General features: G+C 36.8%; 1 protein-coding gene across 5 annotated transcripts in view; it reads right to left on the reverse strand.

Annotated features, from left to right (window-relative positions):
* RAPGEF4 (Rap guanine nucleotide exchange factor 4) overlaps positions 1-27,008 on the reverse strand; it is a 148,990-nt gene that overhangs the window by 111,423 nt on the left and 10,559 nt on the right. For 4 of the 5 annotated variants that reach the window (XM_061342456.1, XM_061342435.1, XM_061342446.1 and 1 more), the window contains exons 2-4: positions 24,748-24,890; positions 23,555-23,643; positions 15,561-15,707 (exon numbers count right to left, since the gene is read on the reverse strand). In XM_061342456.1, coding sequence (XP_061198440.1) covers positions 15,561-15,707; positions 23,555-23,643; positions 24,748-24,890 — 379 coding nt within the window. Of the gene's footprint in view, positions 1-12,483; positions 12,589-15,560; positions 15,708-23,554; positions 23,644-24,747; positions 24,891-27,008 lie in introns of those variants that run through there. The other variant, XM_061342474.1, reaches the window with a different exon arrangement.

Genomic DNA, 27,008 nt, shown 5'->3' on the forward strand with positions numbered 1-27,008 from the left:
CTATTCTATGGCAGCTTTAGATCTAAGTGTGGGACCACACACGATTTCTTCAAGCTCCCCCAGCTTTCCTCCTGTTCTTGTGTGTTGCTGATAAGGAATGAAAAGGGTCACTGCAGAAGGGCATCCAGAAGCCATAGTGAGAACCTCCTGAGGAAAGGTACCTGAAAAAAGAGTTTCAAAGCATCCCCAATACTGAACTGGCAGCAGCTGACTGAATGGAAACACCAAGGAGCTAATGAACTTCAGCCTCATGCCCTCTCAGCCCTCATGCAGCTCCTTACAAATGCTGAATAAGCAAGCATCTTGTGATTCTGAATTTAAGAAGTCCCTCTAGATGGCAGGGGCCTATCACTACACATTCAAAGAACTGAAGGTCTCTCAAGAAAGATGGAGGCAGGGTGCTGCACTTCTGTCTGTCTTTGAATCCTCCTCAGGACTGCACTCACCCAAAGAGCAGTAATTCTACCTTCTCTGGGGAATGAGGTTCAAATTCCCAACTCTTACGCCTCAACACAGTGTCCTAAAAAAATAGCTCTGCTACAGTAGCAGTGCTCCAGCTACTACGCTATGAGTGCTCCTTTTCTTCTGTAGAGAAACATGCCACAATACCAAAAACAAATTCATGATTCAGTACATCAGAGAGGGGACAGAACAATGCTGACCTTCCCAACAGGTTTCCACCAAGAGCGATGCTGACCTTCCCAACAGGTTTCCACCAAGAGCTTGTGTTACAACAGCATCACAACGAACTTGAATTTCTCACTTATCTTAAAATGGCCTTATATGTCTGCTTGCATTTTAGTGTCAGTGTTGTGAAATGTCCTTTTCCACCTCCCACAGTAGATCAGACTGCAGGTTGAAGATGAAATGCAGGATGACAGTTATAAACTGTCTTACTGCATGGCAACATAACATTGTAAGTGGCTTATTCCTTGTTTCCCCTTAAAAGAATTTTTGGCATGCGGAATACATCATTAAATGTATATTTAATAACCAAGAGAGATAAACTTAGCTTTAAAGCCTTCAAACCCAACCAGATGAAGCAGCTTCCTCAATTGAGAATGGTGCATCTGCCCAATGGACAGGTACGGCCTCACCAGAAGATGTTAAGCTTCAGAAAGCTCTTGTTTAAAGGCTATTGTAAGACATATTTTAGACCAAACTTACAAAAAACATCAGAGAATTCAAGCTTGGGTGAAGAGAGGAGGGAAAACATAGTTCTGGCAAATGTAGACAGCTACCCTAGACAAAGAGGTAACGTTACATAGAGTGAATGTGGGCCAGGTTACTTATACAAAGATGAATGCCATGAGTTGTTCATAAGATAATACAACTTTCTCCACCCGCAATTCTGGAATACATAAATCTAGACATGGCAAGCGCACTGCTTCCTTTCAGTAGAGATGCTTTATGCTTTTCACTTTATTTTTTCTTTTTTTTAAAAGCAAAAACAAGCCTTGCTTTCAAGGCCAAGTTGGACAGAGCCTTGGGCAACATGGCTTCGTGTGACATGCCCCTGCCCATGGCAGGGGGGTTGGAACTAGATGACCTTAAGGTCCTTTCAACACAAACCATTCTATGATTCTATGATTTGATTATAAGAACTCATGGCACCTAGTGCATTTTTTCCCCTTTTCTGCACAGAAAAGCTTTTATAAATTTCTGTCTTCTAGCACCACCCTCTAATCTCAATCAGTAAGACTTGTATATGGCAATTTTCTCAAAGAAGTGTGCTACAAAAGGTAAAGGCAATCAAGCACCAGTTAAAAAGCCAAGAGTCCAAATTGGACCTGAATCTAGTATTAAACTGTTATTGAAAAATGAGCCATGCTTGTTTAATATTATGGCATTTTGGAAATCAGAAACACTGTGGGAACATAAATGAGTAATTGTCAGGAGGCCAACAAGCTTCAGGGCTGTTGAGTGGGCACAGAAGCAAGAGTTACTTGTTTCAGCCATGGCACAGGGATGAGCACAACATTAATAATCATTAATTCTCATTATACTTTAACTTACACACAAGTATTACAGAAATCCTGAATAGACGGAGACTGGAAATAATTTCTACTGGTCACTGAAATCACCTGTTCATACTTTGCATGTTACAGCTTCTGCAAAATATACTGTGCAATTACTATATTTCTGCTTTGTCTTCCTGACCTTGATTAACTAGTAAGGAGTTAGCTGGTCAGTTTTTGACTGGACATCAAAATGTGTCATGAGGCAAAAAGCTGACGTTGGAGGTGAGTTTGGGGTTACTCCTTCCTCTTCATGCTTTCTTGCAAGATGGGCACAAAGGGATATTCCACAAACACCACAACATATGTGGACTTTATCATATTACAGAGTAACCAAGAGTATTCACTGAGACAAGAGATCATTCAAAGTTTATGGCTTCTAATTTATTTAATGATGTACTTATTGGTAGAGGGGCAAATGTAGTAGAACAATAATCCTGGTTAAGAGGTCATTGTGAGGCAGTGCCAATAAAGAACTTATTTTGCTTTAATATAAATGTTAGCAGATGTGGCAGAGGGTAACAGGATGTTGCATCAGTTTATGCTGCAGTGAATTTTGTCCTGGCACAGCTAGGAATAATTCAGGAGAGGTGAGCACAAGAGAAAAAGAACTGGAATTATGCATTCTTGTCAATAGCTTATTTTCTAATGCACTTTTCCTTGCTTGATGAGGGTGAATTTTCACAATCGATTCTGTAAACCTTTACAAAACCAGAACTGCAGCAATTTTCAATTATTTTCCATCCAGTACACACAGATGCAATAATTTACACCACCACTAACTACTTTAGTTAAGACCAGGCTGTATCTAGCACCATGCACTAGTACCTTACAATTATCATAAAACCAAAAGTACTTGGAAAATACTTTTCATGAGCGAAGCACTGAGCATTGCTGCAGTTAGAGAGCCCTCACTCATAGTTAACAGAGACAACTCTATAAAGCAGCAAAACTGATTTAACCAAAGTTGGAGGCTTTACTTATGGGTTGTTGCTGGTTTGGGGTTTTTTTTAACTGCTAAAGTAGTTGAAGAAAGGAATGCAGTATCTGTCACATATTTGGATATCAGTAAAATATTTAGTAGCCACAGCTTATCTTAAAAAAGCTGAAAATGTGTGTGGAAGCACTGTCATGCAAATTAACAGTTGGCTAAATGACTGCAAACAAAAGATAATAAAACATGGCAACACGTAAAAAGGAGGTGTCTAAAGAAGTACTGAAGAGCTGGGTTCTGATTTTTTTTTTTAATTCATAATCTCAAAGGGAGAATAAACAACTCGCTAACATATCATGAAAACACTAGAGAATGAGAAGATAAAAACACAGCACAAAAATAATTATAATACATAAGTCTCTAGGGAATTAACAATGTTCAGGAAAAGTTTCATTTGGAAAAATTCAATGGCGACATCATTTATTAGAGCCACTCAGTGAGTAAAGTCTAGGAAGCAACAATCCTGAACATAGTTGGACTACACAGCACATCTCCCACTGTCATAGCTCCTGACTATGTACAGATACATCTGTAAGTCTGACTTCACTGACAGTCTTAATACAAGAGCAAAAAGCTGTTATCTCAGCAATTATCAAATTCTGACATGTAAAATCAATAGTAAACATCAGATTAGGCATGTTCTAGCTATGCATGAAAGACAAAGTTATATAATTTTGTGTTCCAGAAAGCTGATACAAAGAAGCATAGTGAAGGATATAAATACTGAGGACACAGAGAAATCAATGAGAAGCATGAAAGCAGTACAGACAAGAACCAAAGAATGCACTCTGGAAAAAATTTTAGAGAGGATATCAGAATAAATCTGTGCATGTGACACACTTGGCAGTGGAATGTTTCTCCAAAAGCAGCACCTATTCATAAGCCATTTGGCATGGATATTTAAAATGTGCAAAGGCAAAACTTTAGACAGCATACAGTGCAGACCAATAGCTCTCTGGAAGGGAGATGAAGAGAGTGGATGGAACAAGAGAAATGGAAATAAAGAGCTCATTAAATAAAGACAACATTTCAGTTCCAGAAGAAGGGACAGAACCAGTCCTGCTCTCAAAGGCTGATGAAGAGGAAGCATGACAGTTTTTTATTTATGCAGTAGGCTATGGTGTTACACTCAATTTTCACCATACATATACAGTTCATCAAGGGCTCTTCTACAAGCTTATCTGAAACAGCAGCAGGTATAGGTCACAGCAAGATACAGACGACATAGTATGTGGAGCCTTTTGCCACAGTCACGGCAAACTCTACTGTCCATTACTGCAATTAAATTAGTGTGGCTGGACAGGTTTGGCATAATATCATTCCTTTCTATATACTGTTAACAAGAGTAAACAAAACTCAATGGAACTCCACCATCTTGTTTTAAGATTCCAATACTTAATCCAGGCTGCTACTCTCTCACCACACAGTGCCTCTAACACAGTAAGGGCATCTTCCCCCCACTTCTCATATGCAACAAGTTATGATTAATGCCCAGTGTAAACAGATGAGCACTGCTGCGGCAGTAAAATGACAAGATAAAAGCCCCTACAGAAGGCAACACATTTATGACCAGTAATACAGCACATGCTCTGCTTATGAAGAGATTTTATTTTCTATAGTATCAAAACTTCTTTATTTCCACCATGCTAAGCAATCTGATTTTCTGGACAGTCACATGGGCATCTCTTATAGCAAATTCTACTCACACAAAGCAAGCCATTCAAAAATGTTCTTTTAAACAAAACACAGTTAATATAAAGATAGCATTCATTATTAAGAGCTTTCAAGATGAGAGTTGCTTTTTTCTTCTGTATAAACCTCTTTAGCATATTAAATTAATAACTTTCATTTGTACACACAGCAATAGCATTATCTGATAATGAAGATATGCATATGTAGCCTGAAATAAAGTTTTATCAGTAAAGGTATACTTAAAATGAACAATCAACAGAAATGTTAATTGCAGGGACAGAAGAAACATGCTAAAGCTTTGCATTATCTGAGCACAAGGAAAAATAAATAGTCAATCACAGCACAGAAACTATTTCTTTCTAGGCATTTGATATTATTTTTACATACATACGCTACCATAAAGGATGAGCTTTGCCATTATTCCCCCTCAGGGAAGCAAGCAGGTACGAAGTACCTCTCCATCTTCCTGCAAAAGCTACTTGCCACAGAACAGCATCAGAAGGGTTGTTTTTTGTGGATCTACTGTTTTCTCACACATTAAGAACCATAAAATTCATACTAGTAGTATGAACTGTTTTGTTAAATAGGGAAGGAAAGTAACTCATGGTCTGTTTCTGGATGTCACAACCATTCATTACATTTTATTCAATACAGATTAACTTAATTTTCATCCAAAGAGACTGTCCAGTTAATAATGGATACCTGGAAACGTAATTTACCTACCATCCTGTATGGTTACTTGCATTAAAAGTATGGATGCTCATGTAAAATCAATCCCTTATAGATTTCTTATGGTACTAAAACCTGTACTCCTATCATAGTTAAAGCTTGAAGCATTTCCACAATTTCCTGTGCCTCATGCCTTTACATAATTTTAGAGTACAAAGTCAACAACAACCCATTCCAATATCAGTACCTGTGGGCTGACTGGTAACATGCATCATTTTTTTAAGTCAGATCAAGTAATTCTTCAGAAAGGTTAAAAGGCAGAAAAATCCACACTCTGTTGTTAAAACACGAAAGGCCTGTCTCTCATAATAAAATGACACAAAGTACATTTTGTATATGAGATCAGATTGAAGTAACACTCTCTGTAAGGCAACTCCATATGGCAGATGTATGTAAATACATTGAACAGAAACAACCTGTGAACTTCTGTTGTAATCTCAGAGCATATAATCTTTCAACCATACCACAGCAACAGCATTAAATGCTGAGATTGAAGTGTAGATCTTCTTTGATAAAGCACTATGTAAAATTGGCACCTTCTCAGTAATAAAATCCGATATTCAGCAGTATATTCAGACATATCTGCTTAATTGTCTACACTTTTACTACATTACACTCCTTTAGCTCTGCAGAGTGAATATACTAAGAAATAACAGGTCTTGACATAATTCTCACCAATTCCAATGGTGCAAGAATAATTTCCTAACTGCTTGGTGATCCTTAGTTATCTGATAGGATCTAAATGTCACAGATAAGGAGTAATACCCAAAGAACTCTTAAGAGCTCAACAAAACTGGCTTTAAATGCTAGCAGGAATAAATGCAGAAAGAGAAACCATATTCCTAAGTCTGCGGAAGAAATGAGAGAACAGCCTGAGAAATGATAGTAGAAAAAAAAAAAAAAGCCTTAAAATGCCTTTGAAAAACATTTCATGCTTCTAGAGAGGATACAGACTTGAAGGGTATTGGCAGAAAGAAAGAAGAGAGAAAATAAGCCTGCACTGAGCTTTTAATCTTTCCTTAATTGTACTGAGAGTCTCCAGCATTATCCCCAGAGAGAATAAAGCATAAAAGCCTAAGTAACTCAAACAAGTTCCCTTGTAACTCAGACCTTTCAGAACGGCATGATTTCTTTGAAGGACTTGGTTTCTTAAAGACTAAGTCATACAAAAATCATATTGTAATGTATAATTTTATTCTGCTAAAACAAAGTGATGATATTATGCCTGTTTCCACTAATATGTACTTAAAAATGTCTGGATAGATTCTTGTAGAAATTAACAGAATAACATTTGTCTATTTTGGAAAATGAAGTGGCTTGCACTGGTATATTTTTCAAAGGTCAAGACAGAGATGGAATATTAAATAGAAATTACTCAGGAAACAGAGCTCAAAATGTAAGCACACAATTATATCAATATTATATCAATAAGTACTAAATGCAGGATGGCAAGGTTTAATTTTAAATGTTGATTATCTATTACTCTCAAACAACGATATATAAACCTGGCTCAGATCTAAGCACAGCATCTAGGACAAGAGTATTTTATCGGTGTAATTTAAAATGAACAGAAGTCAAGTTCAGTCAGAACATATTTGTGAGTTTTCGTTTTCTTTTGATTTGAGATATAACTGAGAAATTATTTTAAGCAGAGTTCAGAGAAAATACACATTAATGGTTTTATCTAATCAGGCATGAGATGAAGGATAAAGAAACCTGGCCTTAAGTGTCACATCAGATTGATGGTAAGGATCCACAAATTCTGGTAAACCACTGATTTCAACAACAGTATGTAACAGAAATATTAAAACCACAAATTTTGTGGACTTTTGCAGCTGCCTGACCCAATGAAATTAGAGCAATACCCACTAACCCCAAGGACTGTAAGAGTTGGAGTTCCACTGCTCAGACTGAAACAAGGATTTATTTAAGAGAAAGCACATGGATTATTTGGGGTTATTTAAATCTCTTTCTCTTCCTAGTATCTGGGACTGGCCATAGATGACAAGCACAGATGACAAGTTGGGCCCTGTAATTCTTATTCTCTGCCACAGAGAGATATTCCATATTCAGTTCTTGGACTTTTATGTTTTCATTTTTAAGCATGCCTCTGGGATGCCTAGACTTCTTATGTCTTTGATACAATTTACCTCAATACAAGTATTGATCTGACCATTTTGTTAAGCACACCTGAACTCATAAGCCACAAAATCACTTGGGTGATTCCAGCCTCTCACGTTGCATCACCTATGTCAGTAGATAGAAACTGTTACAGAAGGTAAGAGGGTAAAGAAGATTTAAACCTACTACCAGCAGCCTGTGCTGCATATTATATATGGAGAAGGAAGCAATTACCTGGGTTGAAATCCCACAATGCTCATTGACTTCAGTAAGGTAGGGTTTCACCATGGATGAAAGGAGGGAAGGAAACAGTCTAAGGGACAGGGCAAACACTGACCCTTACAGCTTTGATTACGACCAAGAAAAAGACATCTATCAGAACTGTACTATCAAAGGCCAGCAAACAGCACTCTCTTTTTGAGCCCATTTATCAATCTATATGCCTAATAAATTGATAATGTCTGGGGTTTAGCATGTTCTGAGTTTTAAGGTGTTGAATGCTCATTCAAGGGATGCTTCCTTAAGGAAGGAGGAATTTACCTTCAACTAAATAGAACTTGTAACTTTTATTTTTTCTTGCTACAGGAAAGTATTTTTACAAAATACTTTATAAACTAAACAAGACTGTCAGAATAAAAAATAACAATATATAACAAAATAGCCTTGCTTTTGGTTTGTGGTAATCTGAGTGAGATCTTCCACAGTACAAATCTTACTGTTAGAGATTTCTATTTTTTTTTCATGCTAGCATGTTTAAGCTAATGGATTTTTTACAATGTCAATATTTAAAACATATCCATCGATCTAATAAGTGGTATCACATTATTTGCCTGACCCATTATATTGTACAAGCAGCAAGCAGTGACTCAAATGCAGCATGTAAGCACGCATTCTATAGGAATGCCTTGGAGGAACACACAACCATATCCATTGCTTTAAAGCAACAAAAACTCAGTGCTAAATGGAAGCTTCTAAGGGCTTACTATTTTTCTCAAGAACCTGGAGGAACCAGTAAGAAAAGATTAACCTTTTGTGTAAGGAAGAAAAACCACGACTCATCTGAAAAGAAATCATGGAAGAGCAGAAGATCAGAAAGGATCAATCTCCAAAATAACCTCAACCACATATACCCCATGGATGGAGTTAAGGAACACTCTGTGCCAAATTGAAAAGTTTAGAAGCATAAGCGAAGCCTTATGCAGCTGATCACTTTGGTATTCATTCTAAGGCACAAAAAGATACTGCAAACCACACATGTAGTTTAAACCAAAGCTCCAGGCAATCTGACTCAGAAATACAACAAAGCAAATATCATAACGTAGTAATATATATATACAGAATACATACTAGATACCAGATTATGTACACACATATCAACAAAGACAACTCTGTGTTATGCATTTCTTCTTTCTGTGACACATGAGGATGAGATACATATTTGATAGTTAAAATGTATGTTTGGGAAAAAAGCCAAAAACTATTTTATAAGCTTCAAATCTCATTATTCTTCTGAAAGACATTTTTATCTAATGAAAATGAACTAATGAAAGACCAGAAGTTTGCTCCCTGAAATAAGATTCACAGGCTCTCAGTTGTGCTTTGCAATATATGTTTTTGCCATTTAGCACATCATGCTTAGAGATACCACATTCAATAATACAATCTGCTGAGGATGAAAAGCAGTTTCTTTGCTAATAAAAAAGCTGGTTATAGAAAGTGCAAGTTTGGCAGTAAAGCTTCAAAGAAAAATAGCAGCCTCAAAAACATCTGCAGACTTTAAGTGTGTACATTTCAGTTTGTCAGATGTTCTTCTATAATTTAAATATTTTAGGAATTAATCAAAATAATTTCTTTTCTTGAAAATTGGATGAATTCATATTTTTCAACTTCACCTCTAACCATGCTAAAATATGAAGAAACCAATAAAGGCATGACTTAACAGGGAGACTGATGTGCTCGCTGGATATTTCTATTTCTTTTTATCCAAGAAGGAATTTCAAATAAGTCAAGCTTTCTGCAATATAATTTAAGACTCTTTGAAGTGCTAATAAACATATAAACATTTTCAAGGGCTGTAAAGAGGAATGACAATATATTTTTGCACAGTCTGGTATAATGGGATTCAACAGGGACTTCAAGCGGATGGACATTACTACAGTTATAAAAAATTGTACCTAAGAGAAATTACATGCTAATATGGTTTAAGAGAGCTCAGGTTTACAAAGCCTAATTCCATCTCTGCATGGTAATCAGTGGCATAGTCACAAAATATTGCTACTGAAATAGATTCAAAATAAACCAGGAGACTGAGGTGCAAACTGATTGTAGGGATGATCAAGAACATGCACCAGGAATGCTTGTTGCAGAGAGACATAAGGAAGGATCAGGTCTTTCTAATCAGCTTGTTATTTTTTAATCTTTTGAGTCACTTAAGGGGTGTCTGAAGTGCCTGTGTCTATCACCTGTAAAACAAGGATAGCAACAAAAAGGGAAACCCACAGTTAAGACTAACTAGATCCCTTGATCATCTGCAGACATTCCGCTCATTGACAATACTGAATATCACACATAATGACACAGCAAATTATCTGAAACACAGTGGACAGTTATTGATAATAAACTTTTCAGTCATAATGCCACTATTTAGCAAAGAACATATAGAAAGACTGTATCAAAAGACTTATACACTGAGTATATATCATGACAAGAGAAAAGCTGCATTACCAAAGTGAAATATCTAGTTCCTAAATGTGCTTCTCCACTCCAATGGCCAGGAAGGTTACCTTAAGAGATACAGTGTCCTAACCAGTGTTTGCATCCATTTTTTTAAAGTATGAGTTGAATACAAGCCATAGAAAGCACCAGCCACTGTGTTTCTATGCTGACAAACATAGCTTGTTCTGATGTAAGTCTGGCTACAGAGGATAGAATGTTATTCCATACTTGTTTAAATCTGCTCTACCAGCCAGAGCATCACTTGTTAAAATTAGAAATGTTTGACAAAGCAAAACAGGAGAAAAAACTCTAAAAGCATATTGCAAGGATGGTCAAAACCAATATAACAGCAGCACTGAAGGCCAGACTCTGCTCCCACTTAGTACCATCTGTACCAAAGCAATGGTACTGTATTCACTTGAAATATGCTCAATTCACACCAGCAAAACTGAGAGTGCAATCTGGCACTTTTTGGTATGATAACAATTTTGGAATCTTGCCCTGCTACTCACTTGCATGCTTTACCAGTATTAACACAGAAGGTATGAAGGTGGGATGTTAGTTATTTTTAAAGCTTTGCTCACATCTTGCCAATTCTGTGTTTACTGTCTAAAGCTGGGAAGGGGAGGAGGACTTTTATATTCCTCCTCCTTCCACGTGTTACTCTATGAAAATATCTCCTGCTTGTCTATCATCACTTCATTTTTCAATGTCTCTCACACTAGCTTTGTTACTTTGCATACAAATTTGAATTGATCATCAGCTGAAGATTTGCAGACAGCGTAAAGCCACAGATTTCACACACTTAGGTCTTTTCACATCTTCTTTCTGTGTTGAATTCTGTATCTGATAACATGGAATAATTCTTCCTTATTCTGACAAGATGGCTATTTGAGAGGTTGGTGAACACAGTACTCCAGCTACATTAAAAATGGAGGCTACTACAATTTGATCACCTTTACATTTCTCAAATAAAACCCCATTAGAGAGACAAATCATCAACGTAGAGTTTGAGCAGTCAATGGAGAGTGTGACATGAAGCGGATAAAGACAGCTGAGTATTCCATGACCACCTTTTATACTTCTGTGGGTCTCCAAGCACTTCACTGTTTTAAATCACATGATCACCCATCCTGCAAACCTAATATTCTGTATTTTATTAACTATAGTTTTATACCTCTACTATGTTTGCCTATGGGAAATCAGTAAATCAGACCAAAGACTTCTGCAGTTGATTACTGGGCAATAAACTGGCAGAATAGTATACCATAAATCAAACTGATAGTTCAGGGGCTGGACATGGATCTGATTTTTTTGGTTTGATTCCCCCCTCCCAATATTTCATTTCTCAGATCAAATTTAATCTCTCACTCAAATGAACTGGAAAGAATTTCTGGCATGCAATACTCACTGGTGCATTAGAAAGTACTGACATTTACATGAGAGTTCTAATACTCTTTAAACATGTTGAAGTATTCAGGAGTCTACTAGAGAAAGAAGCAAGAACATTTTCAAGTAACAATGCAACATATATTTTCCAGTAGCCTAAGGCAAGGAAAAGGCTGCCTCTCTTCACACAGCAAAATACCTACATGAGATTCAGCAACATACTTTGATAAATAATGTACTTACAGCATGGCCAAATGGATAAAAAAAATACTAAAATCCTTACATGTTAATTTTCATTAATGTATTTTTACAGTGCCTTTGTAATTCCTACTGCCATAATCCTGACACATAAAAGGAGGTGTAAGATTATATTATACCTTGATAAGGGATATGACACACCTTAAACAACCTAACCAGTATTACATGCAACTGCACTGAGATCTGTGGTCTCAATTCTGATGAATTTAAGCCTTATTCAGGAATGTCACTGAACACTGCTACAACATTTAAGTCAGTTCATATGTGTATTTCCTGTACAGCATCCCACTAAAACAGTATGCAAAATTTTTTCTGTTCTGACAGAGGACCTGTTTTTAAACCAGCTCATTAAAAACCAACATTCCCAGCATTCAGAAAACAAAGACAGCAAGAAAATTGCTTCTCCCAAAGCTATTATTTCAGAGCAGTGAAGTCTGCTGAGGGCTACTGAATTATCATCAGATCATCTGAAGCAGGAAGCCAGTTACACTACAGTTTACCAGACTACAAGATCTGCAAAGTGCTGCTGAATATGAATAGAAAAAGAATTAAAATATTCATTCTGACCTTACAGGGACCAAGACTCCCTTTCTCCAAAGTTACTGCATGCCGAAGTAATAGCTGTTGTTCATCTACCTGAAGATCAAATGTTTCTCAAGGCATGTTCAGTAACTTCTAACATAATCTTATTCCACACAAAAGGAAATTGGTTATTTGTATGTTATCCAAGGAAGGCTGAGTAATTCACTGTGGTAGGAAAGACCTCTAAAAATAAGTCACCTCTCAGCAGATTCACTCCCTTCCTGTCTGGGTTTGATTGCCACTGCATGAAAGGACAAAGCTTTAGGGTGAACTACAGAGAACTTCTGTAATGATAACACTGCTCACATACATTCATTTCACTCCTACTCTGTTTAAAAGAATCCAGCTATTAGGGGTGGAGCAAGTCAGTGACCCAACAGGATGTGCATGACTAGAGTACCTCGTGTGTAGCCTTCTGCTTTCATGTTTATTTTTGGATGTATTTTCCTTTGTGCTTTGAAACAGATTTTGGGGCGAGGTAGGTAGAACCACACTCACTGATGCTGAAGAGGGAAAAGTGAGTTCTTAACACGAAGAGTACTTCTTCCTACAAATATGTTGTGTACCTTGGAAGTCCACAGTGTTGTAACAATGATGAATAACTTTTTTTGTGTTTGTTAATACTCCTCAGAGATGAAGGACAGGGACAATTGGTGCACAAAGGCATGTCACCAGTGACTCTCATAACCTCCTAGAGCTTCCTCATCAGGAAACAGTGTTCAGCTGTGTGAGAACCTAACCAGAGATATCATCTTCAAGCTGCTATAACAGCTGTTGACAGAAAACAACTCTCCAAGGATGACTAAGCTTAGAAGTTCAACAGATGTTCCCAAACAGGATGCTACTTTAACAGAGAAAATACTACGCCATTTTAACTGGTAATTGTTCTTATCAGGACAATAACTTGTTTTGACCAGCTTTCCCTGACTGTTATAATTTCAGATCATAGAAGAAGTTTCTGCATTGAAAGGGTTGATTATCTTGTTCTGTATATTACAGGAGGCATCTTATTCTATTTTTGATAAAGCATATCCTTCCTTTACTAATAGCAATTAATACACTTTGCTGCATATCGTGCATTAAATATGTTAATAAGACACATCTGTGAAACATTCCATCAATGCAATTGTTTCTTAGCATAACAGAGCTAATATAGGAAAAGCTACTTTTCAACAAAACTCAGAAGTCTGTAAATTCATAATATGAAGTTACATAGATTCTGAAAAGTCTATCCAAACTTAGAAATGGCTATGTATTATATCTTGCTCTCTTCAAAGTAAATTTTACAAAGGAAAAAAAACCAACAAAAACAACAAAAAACACACCCCAGAACAAACCCAAAACTAACCTTATTTCTATAAAAAATGTATTTTTTGCACTCTTACTATTAATTGTAAAAATCCTACATTCATAAAAGCAGCAACCATTTTAAGGATTCCAACCCTTCAGCTTACCTAGATTGTTCTGAAACTACAGTATTACATTATTTTGGAATTATTCAACTACTTTTTATGAAGAAACTACTTCCTTATGGAATTAAATTCTCATTATCTAGAGAGCTGAAATTTGTATGCACTAGATTTGAGTTTTTATGGTGTCTGGATTGTGATAACACTATAATGGGTGCCTTTTCCCATTTTCCCCATGACACCGCTGATATCAAGTATCTGTGGTCCATTCTTGACTTGGTGTGGGTTTTTATTAAAACAAATTCAAAAAGTCACCTAAATGGCATGTCATTGTATCAACAGCTCTTTCCCCATATGGGCTTTGTCACAGCAAAGATATATGAACCTTAGGATAATACAGGCAGAACAATACAGTATCTATAACTTAGCAAGAAGTTTCCCCTGACGAAGAGTATTTCCTTTACTTTAGATAATACCAATAACCAACTGCTGTTACTGCTAGCTTATTTGGGAAGAATTTATTAAATAATTTTCTGTTTGTCTTGAATATTCTCTGTTTATCACACCTTAGCTGCAGTTTACAGAGGCTTTGGGGTTTGAAGATTGCAAAGAAACAAATACTGCCTTGAAAAACAAAACTTAATTCTATCTCAGACTAACCAGCAAAGCTGTATTTCATGGCATAATTTTCCACTCACTAAGAGCACAGACATAGCTTCCTTGAAAGCAAGCACACCAGAATACATTAAAAGTTCACTGTAAAACTGCACACAAAAGGCAAAGAAGCAACACAAAACTAAAATGTGGTCTCTGATGTGCAGCACCTGGGACATGCTTTACCGCACAACTTCATAAAACCTGCAATATACAAGATGTGTGCTAAGGTTCTCTCTACTTGCAACGCACATGACCTTTTCCAAAAGCATCTATCACCAAAAAACTCAGCAAAATCAGCAAAATTGTTAAGCAACATTGCATTAATGATAGAAGAGCAAATTACATTGGCATTTTTGCTTTAAAACAACTTTAAATGTTTGAAGGTTCAAAATTTTTAAGAAGGGAACTTAACCTCCACTTCCCCAGTAGTTCTGATGGGAAACCAACGAATTGAATGCTTAGTAGGAAAGTCATATACATAGAAGAAATTACTATCCTATACCAATTAAAAGTGAATTATAAACATGTTACTTGAGAAACCTACAATTGGGTTTATTGTCCTCCATCATGAACTTATAAAGCAATACATTAAAATTTTCTGACCACTAGCAAATGTAGCAGATGTTAAAACAGATGAGACCACTGGTGTATTTAATCTCTCAATATCAGAGTATGTTAAGGATAGACTCTCCTCATAAATGCTGGCAATAAAAGCATGTTCAAGGCTAAAAAAGCAACATCTGCTGTATGCAAATGAATTCCACCAGAAATTTCACCTTAGTTATTTCATTAGAAGAGGCCCACAAGAAAGAAATACAGGAGTATGTAATAATGCAGAATATGAAGCACTAAAAAGGAAAGGACTTTCCTTTTTGTCCGAACTAATTTAAAAGGGTTATTACTTTGCTTACAGTACAAATGTGCTTATATTTCATTACAAACACTTAAAGGTTAAATCACTTTTTCTACATAAACTGCAAATAAACTTGAACCTACCTCCCAAAGTGCTTTAAAGTCCTTCTGCTCAATTCGAAGGAGCTCGCTGTATTCTCTTGTAACAATGGTAGCATGGCGAGGAGTGTTATCCAGAATGGACTCTCCAAAAGCAGTTCCTATTCCCAGTGTACATATTGTCACAGCATCCTTTGAAATAAATAATAATAAAATTAATAAATATATAATAAAAGGACTACAGAATAATAAAAGGAATAAAAGGACACATATTAAATATTCCAGGATGTCTTAAGAGTCTTTATGTCACATTCACTGATAATGCTGCCTTAAGAGTCTTCAGCAATTTGCTTTAAAATAGAAGTGTCAACAACAAAAAAGAATAATAAATCAATACACTGATTAACAACACAGAAAGCTTCAATGTGGAAGCAAGTAGCTCTGTTTGCCATGACCATCAGTTGAATTAGACATTTCTGTGTGCAAAAGAGAGAACAAAAGAGTGACTTTTTCACCTTTGGAAGAAAGTTATGACCTCTGTCCATCTACCTCTAAAGACTGTTGTGATGATGGGATTCTTTTGAAATGTCAGAGGTGATGAGAAGATAACTAGATGTAATCTTGGAATATAAATTTCTGCCCTATGTAGACTACCCTCATTAGAAAGAAAATTTAACTGTTTTCTCTGCAAATATAACTTTCAATTATATTCTCTTGTATTTATAATGCACTTCTCTACTGTGTAAGGTCTGTGCCCAGTGCGATCGTACAATTTAACCAACTCTTGGCCCTTCTGTTGAATATGCCAGTAAATCTCTCAGTTGTTAATGCCTGCCAATTAAGTACCAGACTAACAAAAAGAAAAACAGTATTCTTTTCACATAAATCAGGGATTTCAAGAAAACTACTGAAGTCCAAAACAACCTGGAATAGAATATTCAGGATGCTCCCAAACATGGAGAAAAGAGCCTACGTGAGCACATGCTATTCAAGTGACAGAAAGACGTCTAAATCAAGCCTCTTTGGCCAGGAACTCCTCTGTAACAGTTCTAGTATAAATTATGAGCTTCTGTAGAGAAAAAAAAAAAAATAAATCAAGATTACTAGCAATTAAGTAACTTGCTGAATCAAAATCTTTAGATACATGTTCTGCTTAGGCTTACAAATTGCTATGTTCCTGAGTACAGGCTTGAAGCTGAACGATTACGCATGTCTCTTTCTAAGCTGGGCTTTAACTGACTGCCTTCTGAGTAATGAAAAAAGATAGCAACAGCATTAAAAATTTAAATGGATACAAAATACACTTTACTAAAGAAATCATACATACACACAGACAAATTCACATAACCTTATAAAAATACGTGCTCATTTGACTGGATACAACATTGGGAATATAGTTTAATTCTAAAAATGTAGGATTCATGAAATGTCTACAAAAACAAAGGCAGAAAAATTTGTCATCCCATCCACTACATCCTTGTGGCTGATAATCCAGGAAAGATGCATGAGCATATTTCAGCATCATTTTTTGTGTTTAAAATTGCATTGTTTTCCTTTCATGCATCTAATAAGTGGTAATAGGCAAATGTTATTAAGATCAAGTTAGTAGCTTTATAATTGCATTACAAAGACAAATGCCCATAATAGTCCAGTTCCCTGAACCATAGCAAATTGCTTTTGCACAGATATTACCATATAAAATCGTGCGTTCAGGAAAACAAAAATCAATTACCTCTTAGAAAAGATCAAGGAAAAATTTACCAACTGTCAGAAATAAATTTTCAAGGAAGGTAAATATGAACAGCCACTGTCCAAAAGAAACAATATTTGGGAATGAGTACCTAGACACCTAAACAGAAGTCTCTACAAATAGCCTAAAACATAGGCTACACATTAAAGTTCCGCCCTAACAAGCTTACCTTTCAGATCTGAAACACTATATGCATGCTACCATACTTAAAATCGCACTCAAAAGAGCTACAAATACAATGTGCCTACTGCTCTTACAAAATTTAATCTCCAGATCTCCAATACATTATTCTCAACTTCATTTAGAAAGTTCAGACAAAAGATCTCTGTTTAGGGCAGAATAACCAAATAGGCTGGCAGAAAAAAAAAAAAAAAATCCATATTGTAAATAAGAAATATTTACACTTTCCAGCTTCTTTCTCACCCCCTTCCCTCACTCCAAAAAAAATACATTCCTTTGAAACACTTCACCTTTTTTGATTCTTTACAGCATTGAAGAATGTATCTTTAAAGACAGAACACAGCAGAAAAGGAAGGGTGTTGGGTAAGGTTAAGGAATCAATCACTTCCTAAGACAATGATAAGGCAGCTGTTCAGCCCAAGAAATAAACAGTTGTGGGGTGCTAAGTCAAGGAGCTGGAATAGTCTTATCTACATTCATTAGAGTCCAGGCTTCTATCAAGTGAAAGATCTTTCAGGCTTTTTCCCTAGCTGTCATTGCTCTCCATAGAGATGCAGTTTTGCAGCCAGCTAGGGAGCAAGTCCATCTGTTTTCTTAAAGACTTCAGAGCCCCATTTTCCCTCTGCCCCTTGTTTATACACCTCCAGCCTCCTGAGGAATCAGGAGTGTATCTCCTACTACACCTGTTAACCTTACAGTCAAGAATCTCCTGCTGTTCAGTGTAGACTTCAGGAGGATTGCTGGCAGCTCAAAACTGAGTTTGCTGTTCCCCTCTGCAATCCCAGGAACAGCAGGGGATTCTAGCTGCTGGTAACCAGCTAAAATTCACACAGCTATTTAAAAGGCAGTATTAGAGACTTAAGAAGACATGATTGTTTCCACTGCTATCTGTCCTCTGAATGCACTATAAAATGTGACATAAAAAAAGGATCATAAAATGGTAGTGTTCAAAATAGATTTTAAAAAATACGATAGCTAGGTTGGAAGGGATTTGAGACTTTTTGTTTAAATATTATTCAGTGTTTTGCTTCGTTCGTTTTAATTTCACCATTTTCCCACACCTTATACCTTTATCTTACCTCTGCACCTGTGTCCCTCCAGGATTCCATACCATCTCCATGTTTAATTGGAGATCTGCAAAAGCTGGCATTTTGAAAAGTTTGCTTACTATTACTTTGACACACTTCAGTTTGTCCTTAGCAAAAATTTCCTTTTATAACAGAGAAACCAAAGGATGCAAATTGAAATAAACTATCTGTTCTATTATGTGACTTTCCTGTTCTATTACCTCCACTGGAGTACGTTTCAGCCATTCAGATAGGAAATCCTTAATAAACTACTTCTAATGACAATACAGAAATATCTTCTCACTCCAGAACCACAGTTTGCCAACATGTTAGGTCATCCTCTTTACACTATACAAGATGATTTGCCTAAGGTAGGCATTATGATTCTATAAAAACTGTAACCAACATCTCTTCTAGTTCCTAATTAAAATATTTACAGATCAGATTAACTGTACTATAATAAAATATTCATTATTTCCACACCTTCCTACCAAATCCTCTAAAAGCAACCTGCAATGTCTTGGACTTCCTCCTAGGTTACCCAGTAGACACAAGTGAAATGATTTCTCTATATTAACTCTCAATAAGCGAAGTTCAAACTCAAAATTAGTACAACCACAACACTATGGAGCTCAGCATGGGCCAACACAGTGCTTCTCAGCTGAGTACATTAGTCCAGCCAAACTCTGTTCTGATTGGTAGGGCAGTTCTCATGCTCAAAATAAGTAATTTAAACCTAGTTTGGGCATATTTACACTACAGTACAGACTGACCACAGTACAAACCTACGTTGTGGCTTCACATTGTTTCATCTCCAAAATGCATAGTATTATATATACATACATAAGTGCATTTACATGCAGAAAGCAGTACTGCAAGGACTGTCCTGTTTAAGTCCCTTTCCTTGTTTCCATTTCATCTTACCACGGCCAGGATATTCTTCCCTTTCCTACATAGACGTCTGAGCCTCTTTCTTCACAGTCTTTTCAGCAACCCCACTAATTTACTTGGCTTTTGATCCCCAGTCCTCTGTATCTTCCTACAACTGATGCTGCTGTACCACCTAAGCACCCACAGCTCCTCCTTTAAAGCTTTTCTAAAAAAAGGCAAGTAAAGTCAATGCCCTCTGTTCAGTTGGGTCTGTTTTTAAAAACTGATCAGCTTAAAAAAACTCCACCAAAACACAGGCAAGATAAACTTGCAATAGCCCCCAGCACACACGATGATTCATCCAGCAGACTACAGCAAAACTGCAAATTAAAATGCTATTTGGTATTTGTCTTTCTTCTCTTCATTCCATTCCTTTTATCAGGTAGGAATATAAATCTTAATTGTTTGGGGTAAAAGGCTCAGAATGTAATTCAGTAAAACACAATGTTGCATAATCTGACAAAGGTGTCACACTGATGCTTTTGTCATAATGCACTTATTCCCAGCTTTATTCTGAGACATCACCATCAGCTATCTCTCAGAACCTGTCAATTTTCAAAACAGAGTTCAAAAATTAAACATACACAGGGTAGTCAGCAGCATTTTTAAGACTACACTAAACTAGGAATATCTCTAAGAGGAAATTCATTAGTATATACCTTGGTTGTAACATCAGATAGGTAACAGTGGCAAACAAAAATTAAATTCTGAATCTGTTCATACTTGAGGATAAAGACCTTTTTGTGACAGATTCTAAACAGGCTGTGTTTTCTGTTTATTTTGAAAGGGAATTACTAAATCTCTGTATGACTTTCAAGTGCTATATTGATCATATCTATTACAAACAAGTTCATTCACTTACCGCTGCAATTCATAGTGTGACCTTTTTACCTAAAAAACTAAAGTCTTCTTCAGTCTCTTCTTGATTGTTGAATACTCAGAAAACTCATAAATAATTCGTAGAAAGCAGCCCAGTTACCACTAAGGAGGTACTGGAAGAGTAATGCTGCCAGATCTCTGTATCTATTTCAATGGCAAATGAAATCGCCATCATGATCAGCAGCAGCTAACATATTTTAGCACCTCAACGGCACAGAACTAACAGTAACAGCGAAATCTGTTCTGGTGGGACTCTTCAAACCAGGTGTATCGTAAACAGCTGAAGACGATTTTCAAACTAGCCATTTTAGTATCAAACACTGCCTGGACTCTGTTACGTATTCTAACACTGCCCTCTTGTGACATAATACAATTTAGCAAGCAGTCAGAAAGGATTTTTCCAAACCAATATGAAAGCAAGGTTTTATCTATGAGGTCTTAAATACGTGCGTTTTCATTGAAATATTTAAATCAGTATATGGGATGCTTCCTCTTATCACAATAGTAAATAATAAGTAATTTTAATATTTCTGTTTATATATGCATTCTCAACTTGGTCCTCATCAGTATTAGTCACATTTTCTGTGAGAAATCATAGGTAGCTGCATGAGTAAGCTAATGTGCAGCAAGAATGTGCAGGAATTAATACTTCACTAGCTACACTGACATCTTGATCCATTAGTGCATTTAGATACAATTTCTAGTGCCAGACATGTAGCTACCTGCCTTTGTAGACTCAAAGACCATTAAGACATTCTTAGTAAGCATCAAATGCAAAATAACTTACTGCACATTTAATGGAAGAAAGCTACCAAACATCAAAGGTGTCTGCACAGAGTTAGCAGATGGTAGCTGCTACACAACACATTTATTGCCAGGCTTTCTGAAATAGAAGCTCCCCAGTTAGACAAATAAGCACTTATTAAAAGAGGGACTAATATTTTTAATCAAGATAATTGATTTTTCATATTTACATTAACACTATAGGAATCACCATTTAACCGTAGGATAATTCAAGCTGTAAGAAGACATCTAGTGCAACCCCCTGCTCATCTTAAGTGTTAAAAGATTCTTAGTAATGTTTAAAGACTTTTTAACCAATAGGAAACTAAATACAGAACTAGCTTCTTTCTTCCTAGAAAAAATGGCATAGTCCTTCTGTACTACATAAGTCTACAAACTAGTAAACTTGAAACTTCTGTATCTCTTCTGCTCTGCTGGAAGTTTCTCATTCGTGTTAGTGCCATTTATAATATTATAGTAACAGCAGAGCACTTAATCACTACTATGACTTTGCAAAGGAAGCTTTGGCTCCTGGGTGCTGTTACTGGAAGACGTGCTCCAGGGTAGGTTACAAGCATCCCTACATATTAAGCATGGGTCCTCCATTCCTAGCTGGGAGCATAATGCTGTCCACTTTATTTCCTCCATCATCCAGGTTCGTAGTGAGCACCACAGGCAGGGAGTGCTAGCAAGCACTTCAGGCTCAAGAATGACCAGCACAATGCCAACAAGGAAGTACAGGCAAGACTGGAACAGGGCACCCAGCAGTTAAAGGCAGGAGACCAAGGATGGACAGGGAGGGCCATGATACAAACACCAAGATGGAGAAAATATTAGACTCAAATAGTATGTAGGATTCCCCAACCATCAAACTTATCCAGCACTGGAATGGTTAATGAGCTGCTATCCTTTTGGCAGGGAGGCTGCATCCTATGGCAACTAGTCAGTGGTAAGAACTCAGTTCATTGTTCCTGTGAGAAGGAAATGTGAGGTTAAGATATTACTGCAGAATGTAATTTCTAGAACTAGAACTACGTGAACTGTAGTTCTGTAGTTTTCAATAGTCAGGAAAATGGAGTGAACCTCAACAAGCACAAAAAATATTTACATTAGATTCCTTAAAAGGCTGAACTGTTCCAACCTCCATTTAATGGCATAAATCAACTCTCCAAACAGATTCTTAATTTAACTTCCACATCTAGAACATTTCTATGGATATACTTTCGGATTCAGTAAAGAGCGTTGTTTCTTAACCACAGTGTAGCGCCATCTTTTGGCAAATAGCGTAAAATATTCATTATTGCTTCAGACCTGCACGGAACCGGGTATTATCACAAGAGCCTGGCCATGCTGAGAACTGCTAAAATTAGGCTAATTATACTTTCATTCAGTCTCATTACAGTGAAGAGGTTTCTAAAAATAATTATATGAAAGAAGTTCCTTTTGTAGCTATCATTTTACTGTAAGAAGCAGAAAGACCCAGTGCTCACACACTGCCCTGGCTTCCATTCTGACCCAATTTCACTGGTGATGCAGTGCTCAGCAAAGTGAAAAATTCAGTGTCTTCTAGGAGCAATAAACCTTTCCCATTCAGCCAAACTTTGGGCAAAGAATAAACCACCAACATCCCCTATGCATGGTACATTCAATCAAGGTGGGAAATAGGGTCCTGGGTAGCTATATCATTCATGTGAAGGCACAGAGTCACGTGTCCAACCTTTTGCTGAGCTACATGATAGGACAATCCCAGATCTCAAACATGAGAGCAGGGAATGGGACATGATGCCTTCCCAGAAGACTCAGTTCACAGCAGTAAGTGCAGGACTTGTCAGCATGACATTATATGACACGGGTGGGAAAGTTCCTCCAGGAAAAATATCTCATCCTTATTTTTTGTATTTACTCTAAACTCGTAATTTTAAAATATAGGAGTGCCAAGATACTGAGCATCTACTTGTAATTTGGTGGGAATTTCATTTGTTCTTCTAGTTCTACTAAATAAGTATTGCCTCCAGGATTTTGGTCTAAAGTGGCAGCAGTTCTAATACTCTACTACTTTCCAATCCTTGCATTGGAGACTGCAGTATGCTGTTATAAGACTGCACTGTTGGTGGGGTTTGAACTTTCTGAATAAGGTACATTTATAGGGAATGAATTAACAGCTCTTAGACCTCTACCTTAATTTCATATGGCTCTATTAGGAAAGACAGAGGAGTCTTGCCTCATATTAAAATGTAGACCCCTTTCCCAAGCATTACATTTCAGTTTTTTTCAAGCCAATGGTATGATTTGCCCCCATAGACAAAGGACAGTTGAGACTAAAGGAGACTCAGAGAAACACACATGTAGTAAGACACAATATCTGTAGATATATGTTATCTACGTTAGCATAAGTCATACCCTTTCTTTTTACTGCTGACTGGATGGTTTCAATTAAAAATCTCTTTTACCTGGTGGTTGCTTGTATCAGAAACCTTCACATCCAGTGATCCTGTAAGAACAGCATACCAGTTCGTCCCAATATCACCCTGACGAAACACTGGAAAGATGAAATCTTGTAAATAAGAGCTACCTCTTTAAGTTCAGCAGCATTAACAAGTATTCTCCCTTGTATTACTGTACTACTATAGTTACCTCTGGCAGTATAGAATATGCTATGTCAGACTACTTACTTACTGTTCTAATAATATTTACGACACCAGAAATCACGTATTTTAGTAAACTGTTTGATACACTATAGAAATAATGAAAATACATAGAATTGCTTCGCTCTTCCCCCAGTTTGCTTCTTTTTTACCACTATCTTAGTTAACAAACAAAACAAAAAAAAAACAAAAAAAACTTTCTGAACAATATCGCTTTGAAATTGAGAATCTTTCAATGCAGATACAGCTCCCACTGATTCCAGTAAGAGTTCTGGCTGAGAAGCAACTGCAAGACTTTGATGTTCAGGCATTCCAATTGTGTGATTACAGTATCAGAATTCCTATTATTCTAAGCAAACCCCCATGCTGTATGCCTAATGCCTGACAGGTTTACCTAAGACTACTAAATACCACAGGTCTCTATGACCTATTCACCTGGTACAGCTCTGAGAGCTCACACATTCTCATCACAGGACCATCACTTACTTCCATCTCAGCTTCACAGACTGAGCACAGCTGTCTACCTTCATGTGGCAGACAGGCTGCCAGAGCAGGCACAGAGCTATTGCACCCCACAGCAGTATGCAACTCTGAAAATCTGTCTTGTGATATTCTGAATGACTGCAAACCACACACTGCTAGTGATATGCCTAGGTAATACACTTTTGCCCTGACATCAAAAAAGCACCTACAAGAGATCAATAACACATTTACAGGGGAAGAATGGGACTTAAGTGCAATGACTTGCTTCTAATCTTTCAACAGAACAGTGGCAGAGTCCCAAATCAAATAATGTGTGCCTTGTTACCATAGCTTCACTACACACTGTATTTGTAGAGCAAGCAGCACTTTAGTCCTGCCTTCCCACATGGCTATGACTGTAAACATTCTTATGGCAGTTCCACTGATTGTGTTCTCTGATTGACCTCTTAGAGACATTCCCAGCCTATCCCCCTTTTTATCTACATAAAACAGTTCATTATATGAAGCTTTCTTACATGTGATTCCTTTTTCCAGATTTTCGTAATATCCACAGAGACATATCTGCTGGAGAAGGTTTGGATGAAATTTCTCAAAAGCTTTCACTTCTTTCAGTCGTGTGAATATTATATCTACATCTTCACTAGAACGTTCCAAAGGTCTGCAAGAAAACGAAGAACAAAATTCTCAAGGGCTTTATCAGGGAAACATCCTCACCTGCACCAAATTTACAAATCTTTGCAGTACATGTTACACCATAAGATAAACAAATTACAATGCATTTCACAGGTACTTAATGAAACCCTTCCAAAACAAATGCCCATCATCAACTTGAACACGATTATCATCATTTCAACACAGGCAGAGTCCAGAAGCCTCACTTGGCAACAAAGTCCTGCTGCAACAATTACAGTGAAAGTATATATGATGATACAGTCCTTATTCTAAAGAGCTTGGAATGATATATAGTTTTATATTTGTAATGGAACACAAATAAACAGATGTCCAAAAATATAAGATGTCTGTGAAATCAGTGCCCAAAACGAAAGTTCTCTACCTGGCTAAAACAAAAAGCTTTAGATATCAGCAGTAACTCCTATACCCATATTTCTCTCTGCATTTTGCTGGGTACAAACTAACTAGATGGTTCTAAGTACATAATTTTTCATGCAGTTCCTGTCTCTTAATGTTGGACAAAATGAATATGCAACAGAGAATCTAAACTGTTCACTGGTAAGTATAAAGAGTTTTAATTCAAACATTTAAAATACTTACACCTATGACAGAAACAACTTCAAAAAAAAAAAACACCAAAACCCAAGATTTCAAGAAAAATGAAACTGTAGAACTCCCTCCAACAAAGTAGCTTGTAGCCCAGCAGTTCAGCAGGCTCAGAAATCTACTATGTATTTGTGAAACTAAAGTAAATTAGCTCTGTAACATACATTTTAAATGTGATTACCAAATGCTATGAATCGGCAGGTAAGCCAACCACTAGCTGACAGCTTTAGAAAGAATCTTTCATAACAGATTAAACGCCTACCACTACACACAGAAAGAAACACAGAACATTTCCAGGAGATTATGTTGGATCGGATGCAGAAATCATTTCTGTATAAAGGGGTACCAGAACGATAGACAACTGTCAGTGATCATTAGACCTATCAATCACTCAAATGCTGCTAGTTAATTTTACTGACAAAAACATTCTTTTAGCCAGTGGATGAACTTCTAAATGAACAGAAGTCAGGTAGCTTACAATGAACAAAGGCTAAATTCACAAACACATATCATTATCACCTTATTGTTACACTACAGTGTAAGCACTTCTTCCAACAGGATTTTATTTTTAAAGATTCCTCTTTAGAATCAAAGACTTAAGGGATCTAATTTGTCTCAGGGAAAAGCCCAGATCCTACTCACATTGAATCTCTGTCTCTCATCTTTCTTAATAAATTAAGTCTAGGAGGGATTGAATCTCTGTCCTCATTTATACTCCAATTTACCCTTGCATACAGTTGCTTCTACATCACAGTGACATCCTCTTACCACCTCAAACCATAACCAACTGAAGTAGCTCCCTCTTTAAGTATTTTAAGTAAGATTTTTACCCACTCCTTTTTTCCTTTTTTTCACTGTACATTAGCTGACAGGTACTAACAAGCATTAAATCTCTTGTCAAAATCCTTCTAAGAAGATTAGGATGTGTAGCTTGCAAACAGATTTAAAATCCGTTTATACAAGATCCCTACCCAAACTACACTGGCACTTGCAACAATAACTCCCTTAATTTGTGGACTCCTAAAAGTAACAGCAAAACCCTACAAGAAAAGAAAAAAAAAAGGGGGGGGGGGGGAAATACTTCAGAGAATATCTCCTTTTCCTAGATAAACTAAGACTGTTTCACACATACAACTGCTCATACTGACTTTGTTCAAGTCCATCAGTTCACCTGCATAAAACTGACTGTAGGATCTCAGTGTTTAGCAGTGTTAATTGTTTGATGCAGTTGAATGGGAAAAAGTAAACAGGGTTAGCAAACAATATGTATCATGTTGTACAAACTTAAATCAACACTGTTTTCTCAGTGCTCTTTTTGAAATGTGAGTGCAGAAATCTCTTCCACTCTGTTCCCATCAAAAAGACAAATTTGGGGGGAATTTAATTCATAGACCGTGTAGCTTTTTTTCCTGAAAGCTGCTGAAGGCTCAAGTAACAGGGTTTCCATGTAGTTCAAAAGAAGGTGAGAGCAGGGCTCACTCCCACTGATGTGGCAAGG

Source organism: Neopsephotus bourkii, unplaced genomic scaffold (assembly GCF_033783945.1).
Source record: "Neopsephotus bourkii isolate Nb327-2 ecotype Australia unplaced genomic scaffold, CSIRO-AGI_Nbou_v1 NB_196, whole genome shotgun sequence".
NCBI classification, from domain to species: domain Eukaryota; kingdom Metazoa; phylum Chordata; class Aves; order Psittaciformes; family Psittacidae; genus Neopsephotus; species Neopsephotus bourkii.